At 34.4% G+C, this 19,379-nt stretch overlaps 1 protein-coding gene across 2 annotated transcripts; it reads left to right on the forward strand.

Moving 5' to 3' along the window:
* Positions 1-10: 10 nt before the first annotated feature.
* On the forward strand, positions 11-16,944 carry LOC144442290 (WD repeat and FYVE domain-containing protein 2-like). 2 transcript variants are annotated; one of them, XM_078131597.1, is made up of 11 exons: positions 11-149; positions 4,860-4,927; positions 7,168-7,296; positions 7,600-7,750; positions 8,759-8,871; positions 9,618-9,744; positions 10,432-10,537; positions 10,943-11,044; positions 11,330-11,460; positions 12,105-12,213; positions 12,992-16,944. In XM_078131597.1, the coding sequence occupies exons 1-11, from the start codon at positions 13-15 to the stop codon at positions 13,019-13,021; spliced, it is 1,203 nt and encodes a 400-aa protein (XP_077987723.1). In that variant the 5' UTR covers positions 11-12; the 3' UTR covers positions 13,022-16,944. The 2 variants fall into 2 exon arrangements, with proteins under 2 accessions (XP_077987723.1, XP_077987724.1); XM_078131598.1 differs by lacking the exons at positions 11-149; positions 4,860-4,927 and adding an exon at positions 4,997-5,024.
* The last annotated feature ends 2,435 nt before the right edge of the window (positions 16,945-19,379 follow it).

A 19,379-nucleotide genomic window follows, 5' to 3' on the forward strand; every position in this document is an offset into this window, starting at 1 on the left:
AGTCTGGACAACATGGCGGCTGAAATCCGACAGAAACCTGGGCCGCGTAGGCCAGTTTTATTAAACAAGCTTGAAGGCTGTAACGACATCGTGAATAAGGCTGTAATTCTACCCAAAGAAGACGGAATTATCAGTGTTAGTGATGATAGGTGAGTAGGTTGGGATTATATCCCTGTAGGACGTTTATCAACTGATTTACTGTTCATATGTAATCTTTGTTTTGTACCTGTTTCTAATGTTTGCGTATGTCACTCAATGAAGTAAACCCACTTCATGTTGAGCCCAGATTTAAAGTCATACACTTACGTAAGAGTGTTTTGGGTACAACATTTGATTCTGTTCAAAGTAATTGTTATTTTGATTTGTTTGTACAATATTATTAACATCAAAACATAAAGAGATGTTGGAATTTATTTTAACGAGTGACACAGACTGGCACACAACACAGGTGACGTATTCAAGCGAAGTTTGACTTCCTGTGTAAGGGGGCGGGTACAAATAATGGACAAATCTTAATTTCTTAAACTCGATTTTCATTTTAATGACGCAGCAGAGACTGAAGGCAGGGGAACAGCAATATGTTGTGTTTAGTTTTGTTTTAAAAAATTAAGTTATTATGGAGCTTTTAGAAAATTATTGGAATGAGAAATTGAGAATCATTGTCCTATGGCCATTCATCGATATTTACCCCTGCAGCCCCATGGCTTTGGGTGTGTTTGTTTCCAAATTGACCTTGACCTTGTCCGTAGGAAATATACAATGTTCACCTGTGTAAAATTAAGTGTACTTACAGTGAGTAATACCTGCACACTGCAAGACTGCAACACAATCAACCAGTCAACAAATCTCTAATTGAATACAACTTCCTGGTAATTCTATAAATGCCAACCCCACTCAAAAGTCAATGTCCATAGTTTTGTCATTTTTGTCAAATTATGAAATATATTATTCCTATGAATTGTCTCCTGAAATTCAGTTGCTCTGTCTTTCAATGATTTATTAATTTGTGATTATATAAATGTACACTTCAGAACAGTACATTAACTGAGAACTACAGTTACAACAGGAAGTGTCCTTAGTGAGGCTAATTTCTATACAACTGTCAGGATGTCCTGTTCTGTCACATCAGTTTACTTATAAACATATTTTATGTGGGCCCTGGATGTTAAAGTTCCTTATATCCATTGATTTTGATGCATGTAATGTTCTGATCCCTAGAGATTTAGGGCATATAACATACTGTGGTTGTTTGTCTGAAAAAGGGAGATATTGGAATGAATCACTAAATATTTAGCTTTGCAGACATGAGATAAACAGTAGTACCCAATATGTCAGATATTAATCCAAGTGACTTCTGTAAATTCAAATGAAACGCATCAGTTTCTTCGTAAAGGTTGTTTCAGTTTCGAGCCACCATATTATTGTCAGAAACCCTATGATTAAAATGCTACCTCGTGGTGGTCTACATTCACCACCCCCACCCCCACCCCCACTCCCTCATGGTTTTACATATTCAGATTTGGGTTGAGTAATAGGAAAGTCATTGTGTATAGGAGCCATTGTGATGTTGGACCACCCTATCTTGTGAATGGTATAATCCAAATAGAAACTTCAGACTGTATCAACACAGTGCTGCTATAGTCAACAATCTGTGTTTTCTTAGGAAAGGTATACATTGCTGGCAGGTTTGATAAGTATTTCCAAATCTGACTCCACCTCCTATTCAGCGGATTAGATTGTAAATTGTATACTACAACACAGTAGAATAATAGGTCACAGAAGTAAGTAAAGGCCAAGATGAAAAATATCTTGATAATGATATATATGTAAATTGCTATTCAATGCTATGTTTTGACTCCTATAATTCTTCTTCATGGTAACATTTCCATGCTCAGTCATAAATATGAACAGGAGACACTTAGTCACATTTAGTAAACAATGAAGCATGTGTGTTGCAAGGGTTTTGGGAAAAGAATGTCAATGTATCATTACAGATTTCATTGTTGATCTTACTGGGTGATTTCCTGAAAGTAAAGCCTCACAAAGAAAGTACAGAACAGGTTGTTCACATGTGATAATAGAACTTTACTAGTACTTAGTTAGAATGGATTATCAAATTTCACTGCAACACTAATGTCATGTATTTATTTGAAGTGTAGCGGAAGAAATAATAGGTTTGGTTTGCGAGAATGTGTATTAGAAATAGTGTAAAAGTTAAACATTGTAAATTTACCAGATTTCTTCACATGAGATAGCTGTGCATCAGTGGCACGCCAGTTTGGCTTAGAGGTACATATATGTCATTATGAGGGATTTAATATTTTACAGAAGACTCTTTTCTATAATGTTCCTCTTTCTGTTAATAGACTGACATATTTAGCACTTACGTCTTCCCACAATAACATGAATTGGTGGTGAAGGAGTTAAACATAATTATCGTACACCCAGTATCGATCCAATGTAATAATTCAATAGAGAGCATGCGCATCGAACACGGGCAATAATTTTCCTTATCATGACGCAGCACACTTTGCCAAAATACGGCAAGTGCCACACTCATCGTTTTCATTTGCTCAGTGATTTGGCTTTGTTAACGTCTTCACTATTTTTACGTTTCTGTGGATAAAATAATATTTCAGTGCTAATTTATGTGATTATGTGATTCAAATAATGTTTCCGTGCCACTACATGAGGTATACGTGTATGATAAAACCTTTACGGCTTGGATATGGGTTTTGCGGACCTTGGTAATACTGCTTATCGGCCTTCCTAAAGTCTGGCCCTTCTGCTGTACAATCTCGGTCCGCAAAACCCATGTCCGAGCTGTAAACGTTAGTATTGCACAAGTGATTGAGTGACACATGAACACATACATTATTTTGATTCATCATTCACTGGCAACGCTATCATTATTCATTCATAAAGTATTTGCTATATCGTTGTACCAACACACCTTATGACATGATGTCAAATTCTCAATTGTGCTACTGTCAGACTCAACTATTGAACTTAGACTGAAAGATCAGCTGTTTTTGGCTCTTTTTATAATACATGTATACACATGATAATGGATACTGAGGGTGAAAGAAAGGAATAGTAAGAACACCCCCAGCAACATATTTTACACATTGGCTTCCTAAAGTCTGGCCCTTCTGCTGTACAACCTCTGCCCGCAAAACCCATATCCGGACTGTAAACGTTAGCATTGCACAAGTGATTGAATGACACATGAACACATACATTATTTGATGCCGATGGCTTTTAAGTTTACTTCATTAGCTGATCTTATTATAAGTAGAATTTAGAATAGTTAATTTATAGATTAGAGTCTGGTATATATTTCATACAATCGAGATGCAAGTCATAAAATCCAACATTGTGATTTCAATAAAAATTATTCAGTATTTTATAATGCAGTGAGTAACTGAGAACTGACTAATATGTATATTCATTGATACAGTGTATGCAGGATCTACATAATGCCTATAGTTCGTGATGGTGTTGAGGGAGGGAGGGAGGGGGGGGGGGGTCAATGGTATAGACTGACCTCATAGCCTGACTTCATTAAAATTAGAAAATTTCATACACTCTGTGTACAATCAACATGAAATAAAATTGTTGAACATTTTGGTAATGTCAATTTCAGAATGTGCATAGCCTCCATAATAATTTTAAGTAAGTTGAAAAGCTGGGTATATAGGGTTACCCTGATATCAAAGAATATTGTATGTAGTAGTAGCTCATTATAACATATCTTATTGAATAGTGCATTCACCTCAACTATGGTCCCTTATGAAGCATACTTAATGCCGTAATCCATTCAAGGTGGATGTGAATGTTAAGTAGGGTCAGTTTAAGGTCATCAGTTTCTAAGAATACAATTATAGAAGATGATATCACAAAGATAGGCTTTGTACCTTAGGCAGGCTTTATTCAATGTTTGGGTGAACACAGTGTCATTAAAACTATGTTAGCCATCCATAGGGTATGTACTATCAGATGCTATTGTTACTTCAGAAAATGGAATACTTGATGGCCAAAATTTCAGGCTTCCAGGCGAGTCAATGTATGGCTAAAAATATGTAGTGACTAAAAAACCTGTCAACCTGTATATAGCCTGTTTTACATGTGTCAGATACTAAAATTACTTCAAAAAAAAATGGAATACTTAATGGTTGCAATTTTAGGCTTTCAATGCCTGGTTAAAGATATGTAGTGATGAAAACACTGTGCTACTTGTATCAGATAATAGACTATAGTTACTTCAGCAATAAATATGATACTTGATAGCCGCAATTATCAGCCTTTCTTGTTCTCTAGTGAATATAAGGAAATGATATGCTCAATGGATAGTCAGCAGGGATTCCTAACCATTCACTCTGTCTCACATAGTGTTGTTCAGACTTGAATATTAATACCCGTTAGGCGTAGTGGTTTCATTGATGATAAATTTATAAAATTAGCTGTTTCATTGTGGATTACTATTTGCAGGATTCAGTGTTTGTTCAGTCAGCTGTGTAATTTTAAATTAGATTTTCATTTGATACTAGAAGTGAAATATACATATCAATTATTGTATATTTTACATTATTAACAAACAACAAATGAAACAAAATGAAATCGATCCTATAAAGATACTTTCATGTGTGAGTAATTGATGATGATATAAGGTACAGCTTCAACCCTTGAAACAATTTGTCAATTTCTATATATACATATGATAAAAAAATCCATTTTTCATTTATAAATTTTAATGAAAGAAAATACCCCATGAGCATTGTAAATTTCACAAAGCACACCTTTGTTTGTTATAAAAGAGTCTCGTCTGACAGACATTTTCATCTTTGTTTATTCAACAGGACGATAAGAGTATGGCTGAAGAGAGACAGTGGTCAGTATTGGCCAAGTATATGTCATACCATGCCAGGTGAGTCAAGGGTCATATAAGGTGAAAGGTCAGATCAGGTCATAGAGTATGGGTGAAGAAAGCCAGTATTGGCCAAGTATATGTCATACCATGCCAGGTTAGTCAAAGATAATACAATTTAAAGTTCAGGTGTTGATGGTACACAAAAGCTGATATACAAATAATCGTCAAATGCAATGTGTAACATACAAAGGATAGCTGGGAATTTAGTATGAGAATGGGAGCTCAAAATGAGATTTTACGATGTATGATATCATACATTGAAATTATTTGTGTAATGAAATATAACAGTTTGATGCCAGAGTAAATGAGGTAATTTCTTTTATGGCACTTTCTCAAAATATGAATTATGAATACTGATCAAATTACCTGTCCAGTGATGAAGTCATGATTAACTTGTACCATATAAGCACTGTTGGGAAATTGAACAATTCCAACCTGTCAGATATAGGGAATGGCGTGCATTTATTTTTATTCATGCAATATCATCCTATTGTTATATGTAGTGGAGACCTCTAATATCATCCCCAGTCGAGTCTGGTGTGTTGTTCTTTTTTAGCTGTGAAATTAAATTAAACAAGTCTTGCTCTGTCACCTAGAGGGAATGGCATGTATATTGATTTATTCAAATCATGTAATAGGGGAGTCCTTTAATATTATCCCAGTAGAGTCTGGTGTGTAGCTGTTGTTTGTCATTCATTTTGAATGTTGAAATTAAATTCAACCAGTCTTGTTTTGATCAACCAGAGGGAATGGTAGGATAGAGGTTGCAATGTGAATGCTTTAATCCTATGTGCTTATAAAGACTGCAATGGATTGTATTCTCCCCAGGGAGTTGAGGAAGTATAAAGGGTTGTTGTGCCGATATAGATCCAAGCCAGGGGTAATAATTGTAAAGTGCTGTAAGCACAGAGTGGGAAAGTGCTATATAAAAACTAACATTATTATTATTAATGGTGTTCTGCTATATCATCCCTGTGTAGTATGGTAGTTGTTGTTTGTAACTCATTTTGAGTTGTAAAATTAAATTACCAAACATAAAGCTTTGTATATCAACGTAGAGAGAATGGCATGTATATTTATTGATTTCTGTATGTCCTGTAATATTATCCTATTGTTTATTGGCAATCTTCATTATATTACCAGTATAGTATTGTAGTTGTTGATATTTTGAGTTATGAAATTAAAATTAAGTAAGCCTTGTGATGATCAACCTACTAGAGGGAATGGCATGTATGTTTATTGAAATCTTTTAATATCATCTCACGGTAGTATTTTCATAACTCTCTTAATATTGTCCTGTAATATATGGGTTTAACGTTTTGGTGAGCTTGGTATTTTGAGTGTATGTAGTTTATGCTGGCGGTCCTATTGAATTTATAAACCCATTGTAAGACTTTATACCATGCAATTGTATAGGTACATGCATATATACACGTACGTGTGTGTGTGTGTGTGTGTGTGTGTATGCATGTGCGTGTGCACAGGTGCATGTGTGCGTTCGTGCATGCGTGTGTGTGTTTAGTATACATATACAGTGGACAGGTTTATTGTGAATAATTAGTTGTCTGACTTTGATTCTGATTTCTTCACATGTATAAATATTGAAGCTGTACACTATATATATATATATATATATATATATATATATATATATATATATATATATATATATATATATATATATATATATATATATATATATATATATATATATATATATATATATATATATTAGTATCCTTGTATATAGTCATTTACAATCAATATATATATATATATTAGTATCCTTGTATATAGTCATTTACAATCAATATATATATATATATATTAGTATCCTTGTATATAGTCATTTACAATCAATATGAGAAAATTTGACTTTTTACTGCATCAAAGGCTTGAATAACTGGTAGCTTGTGGGTTGAAAGCTGTGATAAGACAGATATGATTTCATGGATAGCAGAAATATTTCAAACATAAAATTGTAAATAACACATATATCAAACTGTGGACATCAAAAAAGTCCAATAAAAATTGGTTATGCATATTTACTAATAATTTTGATAATTCATAAATGTCATATTGTCATCAAACAATCACACACCTTTGCTGATGTGTTGTTTGTTGACCTTTCTCATTAGCCATTCCATGCAAAATGATAAGTTTGAAAACATCTCAACATCTCCTCTCCCCATTCCATGATGTGTTGTATGACATCACTTCCTGTTTTGACCTTACAGCTGCTTGCTCCACAATGGATTACAACTCAGAAACAAGACGAATCTTTATAGGACTTGAGAATGGTACAGTGTCAGAATTTATCTTATCTGATGATTTTAACAGAATGGAACAGAGGAGAAATTATCTTGGTAAGTGTCTACTCAAGTCTTTAGTGACAAACCTGGTATAGAAATTATAAACCAGACTTCCTCATCAATTAATCATGTAGTACCTCGTTATAATATCTGCAGATGTATTCGTAATACTGCCCTCGTGTGGTAGACATTGCAAATCTGAAAACAAACATTCTATATAATAAAGCTTCTCAATGTCATCACATGTCAGACTGGAAATTAGTAGAAATAGTCCTTTATAGTGAATTTATAACAGAGTGTTTGTTAAACTATTTCTTGGTGAATTTAATATTGATTTGTTGTTTGTTTTAATTTCAGCACATCAGAGTCGTGTGACTGGTGTTTTATTTAGTCTTTTATCGGAATGGGTTTTGAGTGTTGGTCGTGATAAATATTTTCAGTGGCATTGCAGTGAGTCAGGAAGACGACTTGGTGGTTATCAGTGTTCATCATGGTGTACCTGTATACAGTATCCTTTGTAATAATGACAGTACATGATGCAGAATGTAGCAGTATCATCTTTGTATGTATGTATGTATGGATGGATGGATGGATGGATGGATGGATGGATGGATGGATGGATGGATGGATGGATGGATGGATGGATGGATGGATGGATGGATGGATGGATGGATGGATGGATGGATGGATGGATGGATGGATGGATGGATGGATGGATGGATGGATGGATGGATGGATGGATGGATGGATGGATGGATGGATGGATGGATGGATGGATGGATGGATGGATGGATGGATGGATGGATGGATGGATGGATGGATGGATGGATGGATGGATGGATGGATGGATGGATGGATGGATGGATGGATGGATGGATGGATGGATGGATGGATGGATGGATGGATGGATGGATGGATGGATGGATGGATGGATGGATGGATGGATGGATGGATGGATGGATGGATGGATGGATGGATGGATGTGTGTGTGTGTGTGTGTGTGTGGTGGCATCAGTGGGATAATTGGTTAAAGGGCGCCCTCTCTATTAAAAGGAGTCCAGGCAGGGGTTAGGCAGTCATGATGTTGGGGTGTTGTCTGTTCTTGAGTACATTGAGATAGTGATATGACAACGACATCCAGTATTACATTTCTATGGTGGCATTGGTGGGTTAGTCTGATGTAAGGACACCCTTGCAGTTAGAAGCAGTCCTGAAGGGATCTAAGGGCAGTGGTTAAGTCATGATATTGTAAGTGTCACCATCTGTTGTTGTGTAGCATACATGAAGATAGTAATATCAGTGTGTAAAGTGCATCCTTGTGGATCTCAATGATGGCATATTGAGATCATGTATACTGGCAGTGGCATGAACTATTTAAAAGTCTATTCATATAGTGAGTTTTAAAGTGAAACGAAGATGAAAACACATCTAGTCACACTTTCATTTTCATAGTTTGAAGTTTATGTCATCCCTTGTAAATTGAGAACAAAGTGAAACCTTAACCTTTGACCTCCAGATATGATGGTGAATCTAAACATGCATTTGTAGGGGATTATTCTGGTAGTATTAGTGTGCTAAAAGTAGAAGAAACTAACTGTACTGTTATTACTACACTTAAAGGCCATTCAGGTAAGTTCAGTGACTAATTTTAAAGGCCAAGGATTCAGTCCCAGGTTCTTGCATTATTGTTATCTTATCAGTAGAGCCATAAGGATTATATAGGATTATTCAGTTGATTTCAATACCTTAACTATGAGGATATGAAGGCCAGGGACAGGATTATTCTTTTGTTTTGGACAAACTTTTTTCTATAGCTTTGCCAGACAACTGTTTTTCACACCTAAATTTTAATCCTAATCTGACCTTTATCTTCAAATATCCATAACAGAATAGGATGAAAATGTTTTTTTATAATATGTGATTATCTTAACTAACTCATCAATACATCAGCTGTAACTGTGTCATTCACACTGTTTCATAAGTCATTGTCATCCTACCTTAGAATAGTCCAGGTCACTGGGGTCAGACAGCAGTCACCAGAGCCTTAAAATGTTGCACAATTAGATATTTTTTCGCAATATTTTTCTTCGTTCAGTCAAGGAAAATACAAGTGACCTAAGGGGCCCTTGTCACTGCGAGATGAGTTGTGACAACCCTTAGGTCATGAGTATTTTCCGGCTGAATAAAGAAAAATATTGGGGAATAATAGAATTATACTATTGCCAGTAATATTTTAAAAATGGAATTTTGAGTGTTTGACTCATATTTCAAACACAGCAGAACAATGATGTAGACACACATTGTCATGACATAGAATGACCAGAGTATGTATTCCATATTTTTAGCTTATGCATGATATAATATGTATATTACAGGCAGTATTCGTAGTATGGCATGGGATGTGGAAAAGAGGTTGTTGTTTTCAGCCAGCTTTGACCAGTCCATCATTGTCTGGGATATAGGTGGACAACAAGGTACAGCATATGAATTACAAGGACACACGTAAGTCATTTATACAGTAAATGAATAAATAAATATTATCCAAATAGTGGTATTGCAAAGATTGTTTTCAAAGTAACTATGAACATTACATTCACACAAGTTTTAGTGTACTAAAGGATTTCATAAGAACAAATTTATTCTGTTATGGTGTAGACATTTGATTATTATTATTTTATTTTCAGCTCAACATACAAAACTTCTATTCTCTCTACAAGTTCTGTGAATATGAGAACTCCATGTAACAGTGATATGATTACATATATTATAAACAATTTTTCTTATCAAGTGTTAGGTAAACTTTGTTCCAAACACAAGGCAAGCTGATGCCTAAAACTTTTAACGATACACTGAAAACCTAATCAAGTTTTAACGGTCTGAGTCTCCATAAAAAAATTATGTTTATCTTTGTGTTTAGAATGTGATGGGCTGTGGCTAGTGTAGTTGATAAGTGATAGACCTCATGGCTATTCTGTTTACTTAAAAAGTGATAAAATGTTATAAATATGCCATGGTGGGCCAAAAGGGTGTCCAGGCAGGTACTTTTGGCTTTATTTGGCAACCTTATGAAATGCAGATCTGAGGTCTTCCTACAAGACAAGGCTGCAGCATGTGTGTGGGATCTTAGTAGACTAGCAATCATAATAACTTTGGTGTAACATTATGCTGTGTATTCTGTTTTGTTTTCAGAGAGAAAGTACAAGCATTGGCATATTCCTCACAATCCAGACAACTGTTTTCAGGAGGTGCTGATAACAGGATAGTTGTATGGAACATGGATATCCAAAGACAAGAAGTAAGACTATCAGATGTTATTCCCCGTTGTTGTGACATAGATGTGCGCTGTCATGATGTAGAATGCCCAGAGTATATATTCCATATTTTTTTGTTCAACTTGGCTTGTGCATGGTATAATAGTCTGAATATCAAATTGATAGAATTGATCTTATTCTAATTTAATGAAGCGTTTAATAACAGTACTAGGATGGTGAAATATAGTTACTTTGAAATGGTAAATTGGACAAATGCGACATTTTGATCTGTCTACTGTGGACCTTGATCAAGGTCTGTAGGAGATGGATTAAAATGTCACATTCATTTCCAGTTTTATCCTTAGGCTATTGAATTGCATACTCCCCAAAAAAATTATGAAATTGAACACAGTTCCTATACAATGTGTTTATTGATTTCTCTTTTATAGACTCCTGAATGGGCAGACAGTGACACATGTCAGAAATGTGAAGCTCCATTTTTCTGGAATTTTAAGAAAATGTGGTCAGAAAAAACACTCGGTATTAGGCAGGTAAGTAAGATATACTGCAAACCAGGAAAATTGATTATCCAAGCAGTAAACTCTGAAAAGTGAAAGAATTTATGATTCTCAAAAAAAAGTATCTATTTCAATAAAAATAAACTGAGTTGCAAAAGAAGAGTGGGTTAACAGCAATGTAGGATACTGGCTTCCTGTGGCATAGTGGTTAAAGCCACAATTTTTATTTTTGCATACCTATTAGACAAATCGATATATATTTGACAGTTAAACCATGTATATAAAATTGCATCATATTTTCTCTTTCCTATTTTCCAGCATCACTGTAGGAAATGTGGGAAGGCAGTTTGTAATACATGTAGTTCAGCAAAATCAACAATACCCATGATGGGGTTTGAGTTTGAAGTCCGTGTCTGTGAAGAATGCTATGAAAGAATCACTGATGATGAGTAAGTCATTTTCATTGGCCATAAAAGAGTAACTTTAAATTGACCATAGATTTGAGAGTATAAAGTCGTTTTCATTGACCATGTATGGTAGGAGAGGTAATTTTCATTGACCATGTATGGTAGGAGGGGTAATTTTCATTGACCATGTATGGTAGGAGAGGTAATTTTCATTGACCATGTATGGTAGGAGAGGTAATTTTCATTGACCATGTATGGTAGGAGAGGTAATTTTCATTGACCATGTATGGTAGGAGAGGTAATTTTCATTGACCATATGGTATGAGAGTAAGTCATATACAGCAGGGAGAACACTTGAGATCAATATCTTTGTATAGGTGTGTGTATGTGTGGTGGGGCAGGGCAGGGCAGGCCGGGCGGGGCGGGGTGGGATGGGGTTGACTATGAAAGTAATAAACAGTTTAATAGTGATTACTGAAGCAATGCTACACTTGATAAAATAGGTGTAGCTTTCAGTTATGGTAATTTGGATTGATTGATTGATTGATTGATTGATTGATTGATTGATTGATTGATTGATTGATTGATTGATACAACAGATCTTGTATATTCAGTAATTCCTAAATTTCATAGTCCAGCTTTAAAATCATTTCATAATTGTCAATTCTCTTTGATTTGATTTGTAGTCGTGCTCCCATGGCAACGTTTCATGATGGTAAACATGGTGTTATAGATATGTTTTTAGATGATGTCAAAGGTCAACTCTTAACATGTGGCAGTGATAAAATTATGAAGGTGGGTAGCAGAAAGATCTTTTTCCTTTCTCATTTTTGATAAAGCATGCCATCTTTTAATATATCTCCAGCTATCAACCACAGAGTGTATTAACTAAAACAGGCAATGTTCACCAGAAATACAAGACTGTACATAACATATGCATTTAATGATCAACATCTACCATTTTGACTGTTTAGATTCTTGTTTTACTCACTAGATAAGAGCACTTTCATTGCTGAACACAGCTGGATTGTGATTAAAGGGAGAGTTTTGTTTATGTTCATTCAGCTTTGATACTACCCTGAATAACAATCATGCTGTGTTAGACAGTAAAAGTTTTATCTATCAAGTAAAACAACAACCTTGACTTTAATCAACAACAACTTTAATCATAAATGTGTAAATGTGTATGTTACATATAGTCTTCTGGTGAACCCTGCCTGTTTATCTGTAAATTGTAAATAGTTTTACTGTACATTGGATCTGTACAAAATATGTTTTTAACAAATGTAAGTAACAACAGACTTTTTGCCTATGTTACTTGAAGTCACACTTGATATCTATCAATATAAGGATATCTGCAACTATAGACCTACTATGTTGGTCCACTCTAACCACTCACTACCCCACAGTTTAAGCATATGACATAAGCTGAAACAACGGTTAATCTTCAGGCTAATATATAGACCACATAGTAGTTTGATGGGTTTTACAGAAACAGAAGCACTGAAATACTTTCATAAACAAAATCTAATATTGCTGCATGTAAATAATTTCTATTTTTTATGTCTTTCAGTTATGGGATGTCAGGTCAATAACCATGTAGTTGTTGCCATAACAACCAGATGTTTATTTGTTACCATGGAAACTGTAAATGATTAATGTGCAACTCGTCCTATCACAAGTACTATAGCAGAATAGACTTCTAACACCTTCAATGGCAAGCATTAGGAGCTGTGTGAATCACAAAACGAGATAAGGATTTAGAAAATGTAGAAGTTGTAAATCAAGGCTTTTACTGTGTACACAGTCAACTGATTCAGATAATACTATTCAAACATTAAAGAGGCACAAGCTGAGATTGTAAGTTTTTTTATACTTGAATGAAATTACTTCCATAAAACCTAGATTAAACTCAAATCATGTCTCTGACATTGCAAACTGTCTTGTGGCATTCTTAGCACACTTGATAGCATAGAAGGGGTTCCATGACATTTCAGTATATATATACTAAATCATGTTTTTGACTCGTTTGTGTTTTATGTATAGATACCAGGTTTGAGTTCAGTCAATAGCAAGTGATGGTTAAGAATGCTTCAGTGAGTAAAATATTATAAGTGTACATGTATCTTAAATATACTGCAAAGAAAACACACAAAAAAGTATAATCTCAGTTTGTGCCCCTTTTAAACCTCAAAGCCCCAGTAGCTCTAACTGTTTGCTATTCCTTGAAACTGTTTACCCAGTGAAAAGTACACAGAAACTTTACTGGAAACAGTTATTAGCTGCATTACCTCTCTATTGGTGACTGGTAATGCAGGTACTGTGTACACTGGCTTGATGTCCATATGTAAACAGTCACGAAATCGTTAGAGACCAAATTACTTGTTTGTCAAGAAATTATGAATTTATGAGTTATTGATAGGTTTTGATGACTCAGCAATCATACATACATTAATGATTACTAACAACATTGATGTATTCCAAGATAGATATGGGCAGAAATTCTGAAGAATATCATTCCAGGTATAGCTACTGAGGGCTGTGATTTATTTGTTAAATTATGTACATTTTCGAAAAGATAAGAACATGTTTGGTAATGAAGGTGTTAGTATTGGAAGCTGAAAGAAATAATGTGTAGCATTCCATTGAACACATGACAGTCACCTGACAGTCACATGACATACAGAGGAGGACAAAGATACAGGCTACTGTTTCATCCACTGTGATTATGTGATAAGTTTCCCTTCACATTACTACATGATTTATATTGGTTTCTTTATTGTAAGTTTTTTTTTATCAATGAAATATCACTAGTAGAAGGTAGTCAACTTTTAAAGGCCATCAAAAAAGTGATATTTTTTTGATAATGATGAACGTTGGTAGGGTATGCATGCATGTATACCTCCTTACAACATAGTATACCACTGCCTATAGTTTTAATCTGTATGCATAATGTACAACCACAGTATGATGTTAAGGTAGAATGTGCCTTGGGGCAATTTTCCCGGCAAATATAAGTTCTTAAAAGTGCTCAAAACTTTGCCATATAAAAGCTTATCCCTTTGAAATAATGAAATGAATTTGGCAGTTCACTATCATGTTTTCACAGAAATCGATAAACTTTTATTTTCCCATACAACTTAAAAGGCACACAATATTTGGTGGCCATATTGGATTTTAAAGTTGCTTAATTTTGGTATCATTTTGACCTCTATTTGCAAAATTTGGATGTAACCCCTGATTTTTTATCTTGGTTTTAACTGAGAATGGGTTGAAATTTTCTTGAATGAAGTACCAGCAAATGTTATGACTTTTACCTCCGAGGTGCATACTACTTTAACACACATGATAGATAGGAGTGGACTGACTGTACAATAGATGTGTATTTGTATTGAAGCTAGGGAGTTAGATTTAGAATTAACCATGGGACAGGAATAGTTACACCCCTTAACATAGCCCAGATTTGCATCTCTGACCCCTGGGGGTGACACACATGTACACTTACCCAGTACATGATATACTAAGTTGTTCAATATGTGATACATGTACATACTTTTGATGTAGTCCGTCACAAGTTCAGTTTGTCAAAAACATGCAGCATTCATTGGGAAATGATATCATGTGTTTCACTGGTCAACATGTCAGTAAATATTAAAAATATACAACGGTAATGAGCCAAATAGTGGAATGTAACACAAGAACATTGTGATAGTTTAGAAGCTTTCTGTTGACTCAAAATGCAATGGCTAGATTCTAGTCTATATGCTGTTTTAGCAGGGTGTTGTTTTCAAGTCGTGCACTACAAGTTTTGTTTTCACTGCTAGAAAATAGTTGAAAATCATGAATTAAAATAAAACAGTCAATTTCATAGTAATATTCTTGTAATATATTAAAAGGGTTGCTGGGATCAAACCAAGTTATGTTTTAATTAGTCAAAAAAGTCAGAAATCGTGTTAAAAATAATTAGTCCTGTCACAAACCTCATATATCCGTCATGTGTTTGAACTAGTGTGGAGAATTCATATGATGTTATTGTGGTTTTCAATACAAATCCTGTCATTTTTAAGTCTGGAGATTGATGTTAAACAAAAAGAAAATTACCTGATGCCAGATCTTCATAATTGTAAAGATAGTATGGTGTCTGGCCATTCAAAGTAAAGATTATGTTTATGGTCAGATTTATATTGTATTTATGTGGAGAGGTAAATATAGTGTTTTGTTCTTCCATTAATAATGATGTATTAAAATTCTGCTGTATTTCTATGTAATAATGCTTGTTATAGTGATTTACAAAGTATTTTCAAAACCAATGTGTCTCTTTCAGAGTAAACGGAGTCATGGTCATGTTTTGGTGATTTGCAATACACATTCTGAGATGACAAATAAATGTAGGTTAGGTAGAGTAAATTAGTTACCATGCCAACAGCACTGCTGCTTTGAAAATAGGGATATTTTTAGTATGCAAATGAGGTGAGTAGTGATTTTGACCTAGGTCGTGCAATGATATGAAAGTTTTTCACGGACAAATCAAAAGATTACTCTTTGAGAAAAGAGGTTGTTGTCATGGTGATATCTTTATTGTTCAGCCTTACAAGAATTCATTCATACTTTGAAGACATTTGGTTAGTAAACGGACTGTGTTTTAGCAATGTAACAGTGGAAAGCATCCATATTTTGAAGACCTTTAGTTTGTCGACTATACGTTTTAGCAAACACAGTAATAATCGTCCATATTCCGAAAAATTTTGGTTTTATAAACTGATGTTACAATTTTAGCAAATGTGTAAGTAATCTTAACAGAAAGTGATTGTGACTGAAGAACAGACAGTGGTCTGATTTATTGTGTCAGTTCTTGTGTTACAATGAAGCATTACAGCTCATTTCATATACATAGGTTGTGTTGTGGTTTATAGTGTCAATTCTTGTTTAACAGTGAAGCGTGACAGTTCATTTCATATGTGTAGGCCGCGCTCTGGTTTATAGTATCAATTCTTGTGTAACAAAGAAGCGTGACAGCTCATTTCATATTTGTATGCTGTTGTGTAAATTTGGTTTGTGGCTTGGGAGAGATATATTAGAAGAGAGGGTATCATTGCTAATTTCTAATGTCAATTTTTCAGTGAAAAGAAGTTTGTGAATATGTAAATTTATGGCAAATATGAAAAATTACTATTGAAATTATTAGAATTCTAACACTGTGAGTGATGTATTTGACATGCATATATGTTGTAATAGTGATGTAAATTGTGTCATAGTTTTGTTGCCAAGACAACCAAATATGGCCATGGTATAGGTAGGGTAAGATTACTGTGCAAGTTGTTGTCTTTGTGAGATTTTGATATGGAGTATGTACCCGAACTATCGTCATAGTGATAATGGCATAACAATTTGAATACAAGGACATTGTCATGCTAAAGAAAACAGTGTGATGCTAGGAGTATCATGAATGTGCAAATTAATGATGATGAAGAGAAAGGTTCAATGCAACCATTATGATAATGATCAGCTCAAAAAATACGTCTGCTCTGAGGTGACAAGACTTTTGACTAGCTCGTAAGCAAACACATTGAGAAAACAGAGTTGACATCTTTTTGACATCTTCTTAGCAAAGCCAAAGTTAATAAATTCATATGTCACTCAAAGCATGTCAATAAACAAATCTTTCTAGTCTTATAAAGTTATAGGGTGAAGTTGTCCAGAGTTGTACTTTGGTACTTTGCATATGGATTTGGTAAAACTAGCCGTGTTAGTAAAAGAATGGCTTCTTCAAACAGAACTCAGTGATACAATATAGAGTATTTTCACATGAGATATATATATATACACATGTCATTTTGAAATCTGTGGATGCCCCAAATTTCTTTTGAACCAAAATAGTTTTTCAGGCCTTGCCAAGATGTGTTAGTGTCATTACGTTTTGGCAAAATGGTTTTCAATGACCATGCATTGACAGTATCTGTTCAAATCAACTCGTAGCACTGTCCCATGTAATCATGTACGTTGGACATGTGTGGTCTGTCAACATTGACCTGGTCACTTCGCTCACCATCATGTGTGCCATTGTGTGGTCTCTCAACGTTGACCTGGTCAGTTCTCTCACCATGGTATGTGTGGTCTGTTCTCTGTTTCCAAACATCATAGTCTTTCCAACACCACTTTGTGTAAGTAGATGCAATCATAGACATTGTCTGTGATGCAGTTTATGAAAAGAGCCTGTGGATATTTACTTATTATCTGCTTCCTGTTTACTTGTTTGCGTGACTTTTGAAGAATTCTGGTTAGAGTCAGTAGTTCTATAATTGAGATGTTATATTCATTTATTTCCACCAATGACAATTAAACAATGCAGTCTCCTATATTCATAACTTAAATGATTAGAATATGAAGTTTTGCCATATCAGTTGGCCCTACATATAGGATCTATAGTTGGACCCTTCCAAAGGCTTCACATGAGCCCACTCAAGGTACAGATTCATTGATCGTAATACACAATACCAATGCATTGAGCTCAGGCCTACATCAACAGTTGAGCTTACATTCTGAAAAGTGATATATCATGCCAGGATTTAAATTTCAAAAGTCACAGAAAAAAAGCCATGTGGTGTTAAAGTGATCTTTTCTAATGATCTTGAATAGCATGTATATGTGAGAACATGTAGTATTCATATATTTATTTACAGAAGTATTGCACTGAGTTAGCAAGTAACAAACAAGACATTTTGGTCATATTAAACAATTCAGATCTGTGAATCAACACTTTTAAAGTTATGACATATTTTTTATTTAAATATTGTGTAAAACCGTTCTCAAAATAAAACTGTTTTCATCATAAATGTATATTGCTATTCAAGATCGTTGGAAAGAATTTCGCTCTGCTTGCTTTATGTTCATGTAATGCTAGTAATAAATATACAGTGAAATTATTTGTCTCGATAATTTTTTAAAAATTTATTTACTGATTTATGACTAATATTTTATTATGCTTCAAGTACAAGTACAGATTTTCCAAACCTGAAGATTGTAAATTGTAATATCCAATCATGAAGTAATTCGTTCCATATTTTAATATGTATTACAATTATTGTGGCGCCCTCTAGAACGTGTACAGTAATTCTTTTGTTTACAGGTGTTCTTTTGTTGTTTTTGTCATAAAAATGCCAAATGCATGTCAGAGACACTTTAATATAAAAGTAGTTGGATTCTGAGCGTGTTTTGTAAGAAGGCTTATTTTGAGATGTATTTTGTAATTTTAGTTTTGGCAATAGATAAAGAATTTAGAAATCAATACTGCTTGTGGTAGCTTTATTATATTTAACCTTTGACCTAAGTCAGCTACATGTGTACTATAAAGTGTGTGTGTGTGTGTGTAAAATAAAAACAAAGACAATGTCTCAAGTGCCTAATCTCTGCAAACAAACATATTAGTTGTGGATGCAGAAATGAGGATTATTTTACAGTGAAAAGGAGGAAAACTGAATACAGACATTGGATACAGGGTAAATGATGAAGGTTGAGACTAATGTTTAATTAAATAGACATAGGTCTTGAGAGAGAGATAGAAAGATGTCGAGATTTGTAGTTGCTGAGAAAACACACAGACACTGGATACTGGGTAAATGGAGAAGGTTTAGACTAATGTTTAATTAAACAGATATAGGTCTCTAGAGAGTAACAGAAGGATGTCGAGATTTGTAATTGCTGAGAATACACACAGACACTGGATGCAGGGTAAATGGGGAAGATTGAGACTACTGTTAATTAAAGAGATAAAGGTCTTGAGAGAGTAACAGAAGGATGTGGAGACTTGTAATTGCTGAGAATACACACACACACTGGATACAGGGTAAATGGAGAAGGTTGAGACTAAAGAGATAGTCTTGAGAGAATACAAATATGACAAGCATACAAATGGTTGAAATCCATGGCCATAACACTAACACAGATTCTTCAACACACATCCT

Source organism: Glandiceps talaboti, chromosome 11 (genome assembly GCF_964340395.1).
Source record: "Glandiceps talaboti chromosome 11, keGlaTala1.1, whole genome shotgun sequence".
Taxonomy (NCBI): Eukaryota; Metazoa; Hemichordata; class Enteropneusta; family Spengelidae; genus Glandiceps; species Glandiceps talaboti.

Excerpts from the sequence above, each read along its gene's own strand:
- LOC144442290 (XM_078131597.1), top strand. The coding sequence starts at position 13 with ATGGCGGCTGAAATCCGACAGAAACCTGGGCCGCGTAGGCCAGTTTTA. Across the intron at positions 8,872-9,617 it reads TACACTTAAAGGCCATTCAG|GCAGTATTCGTAGTATGGCA; the intron begins GTAAGTTCAGTG and ends TGTATATTACAG. Across the intron at positions 11,461-12,104 it reads GAAAGAATCACTGATGATGA|TCGTGCTCCCATGGCAACGT; the intron begins GTAAGTCATTTT and ends TTTGATTTGTAG.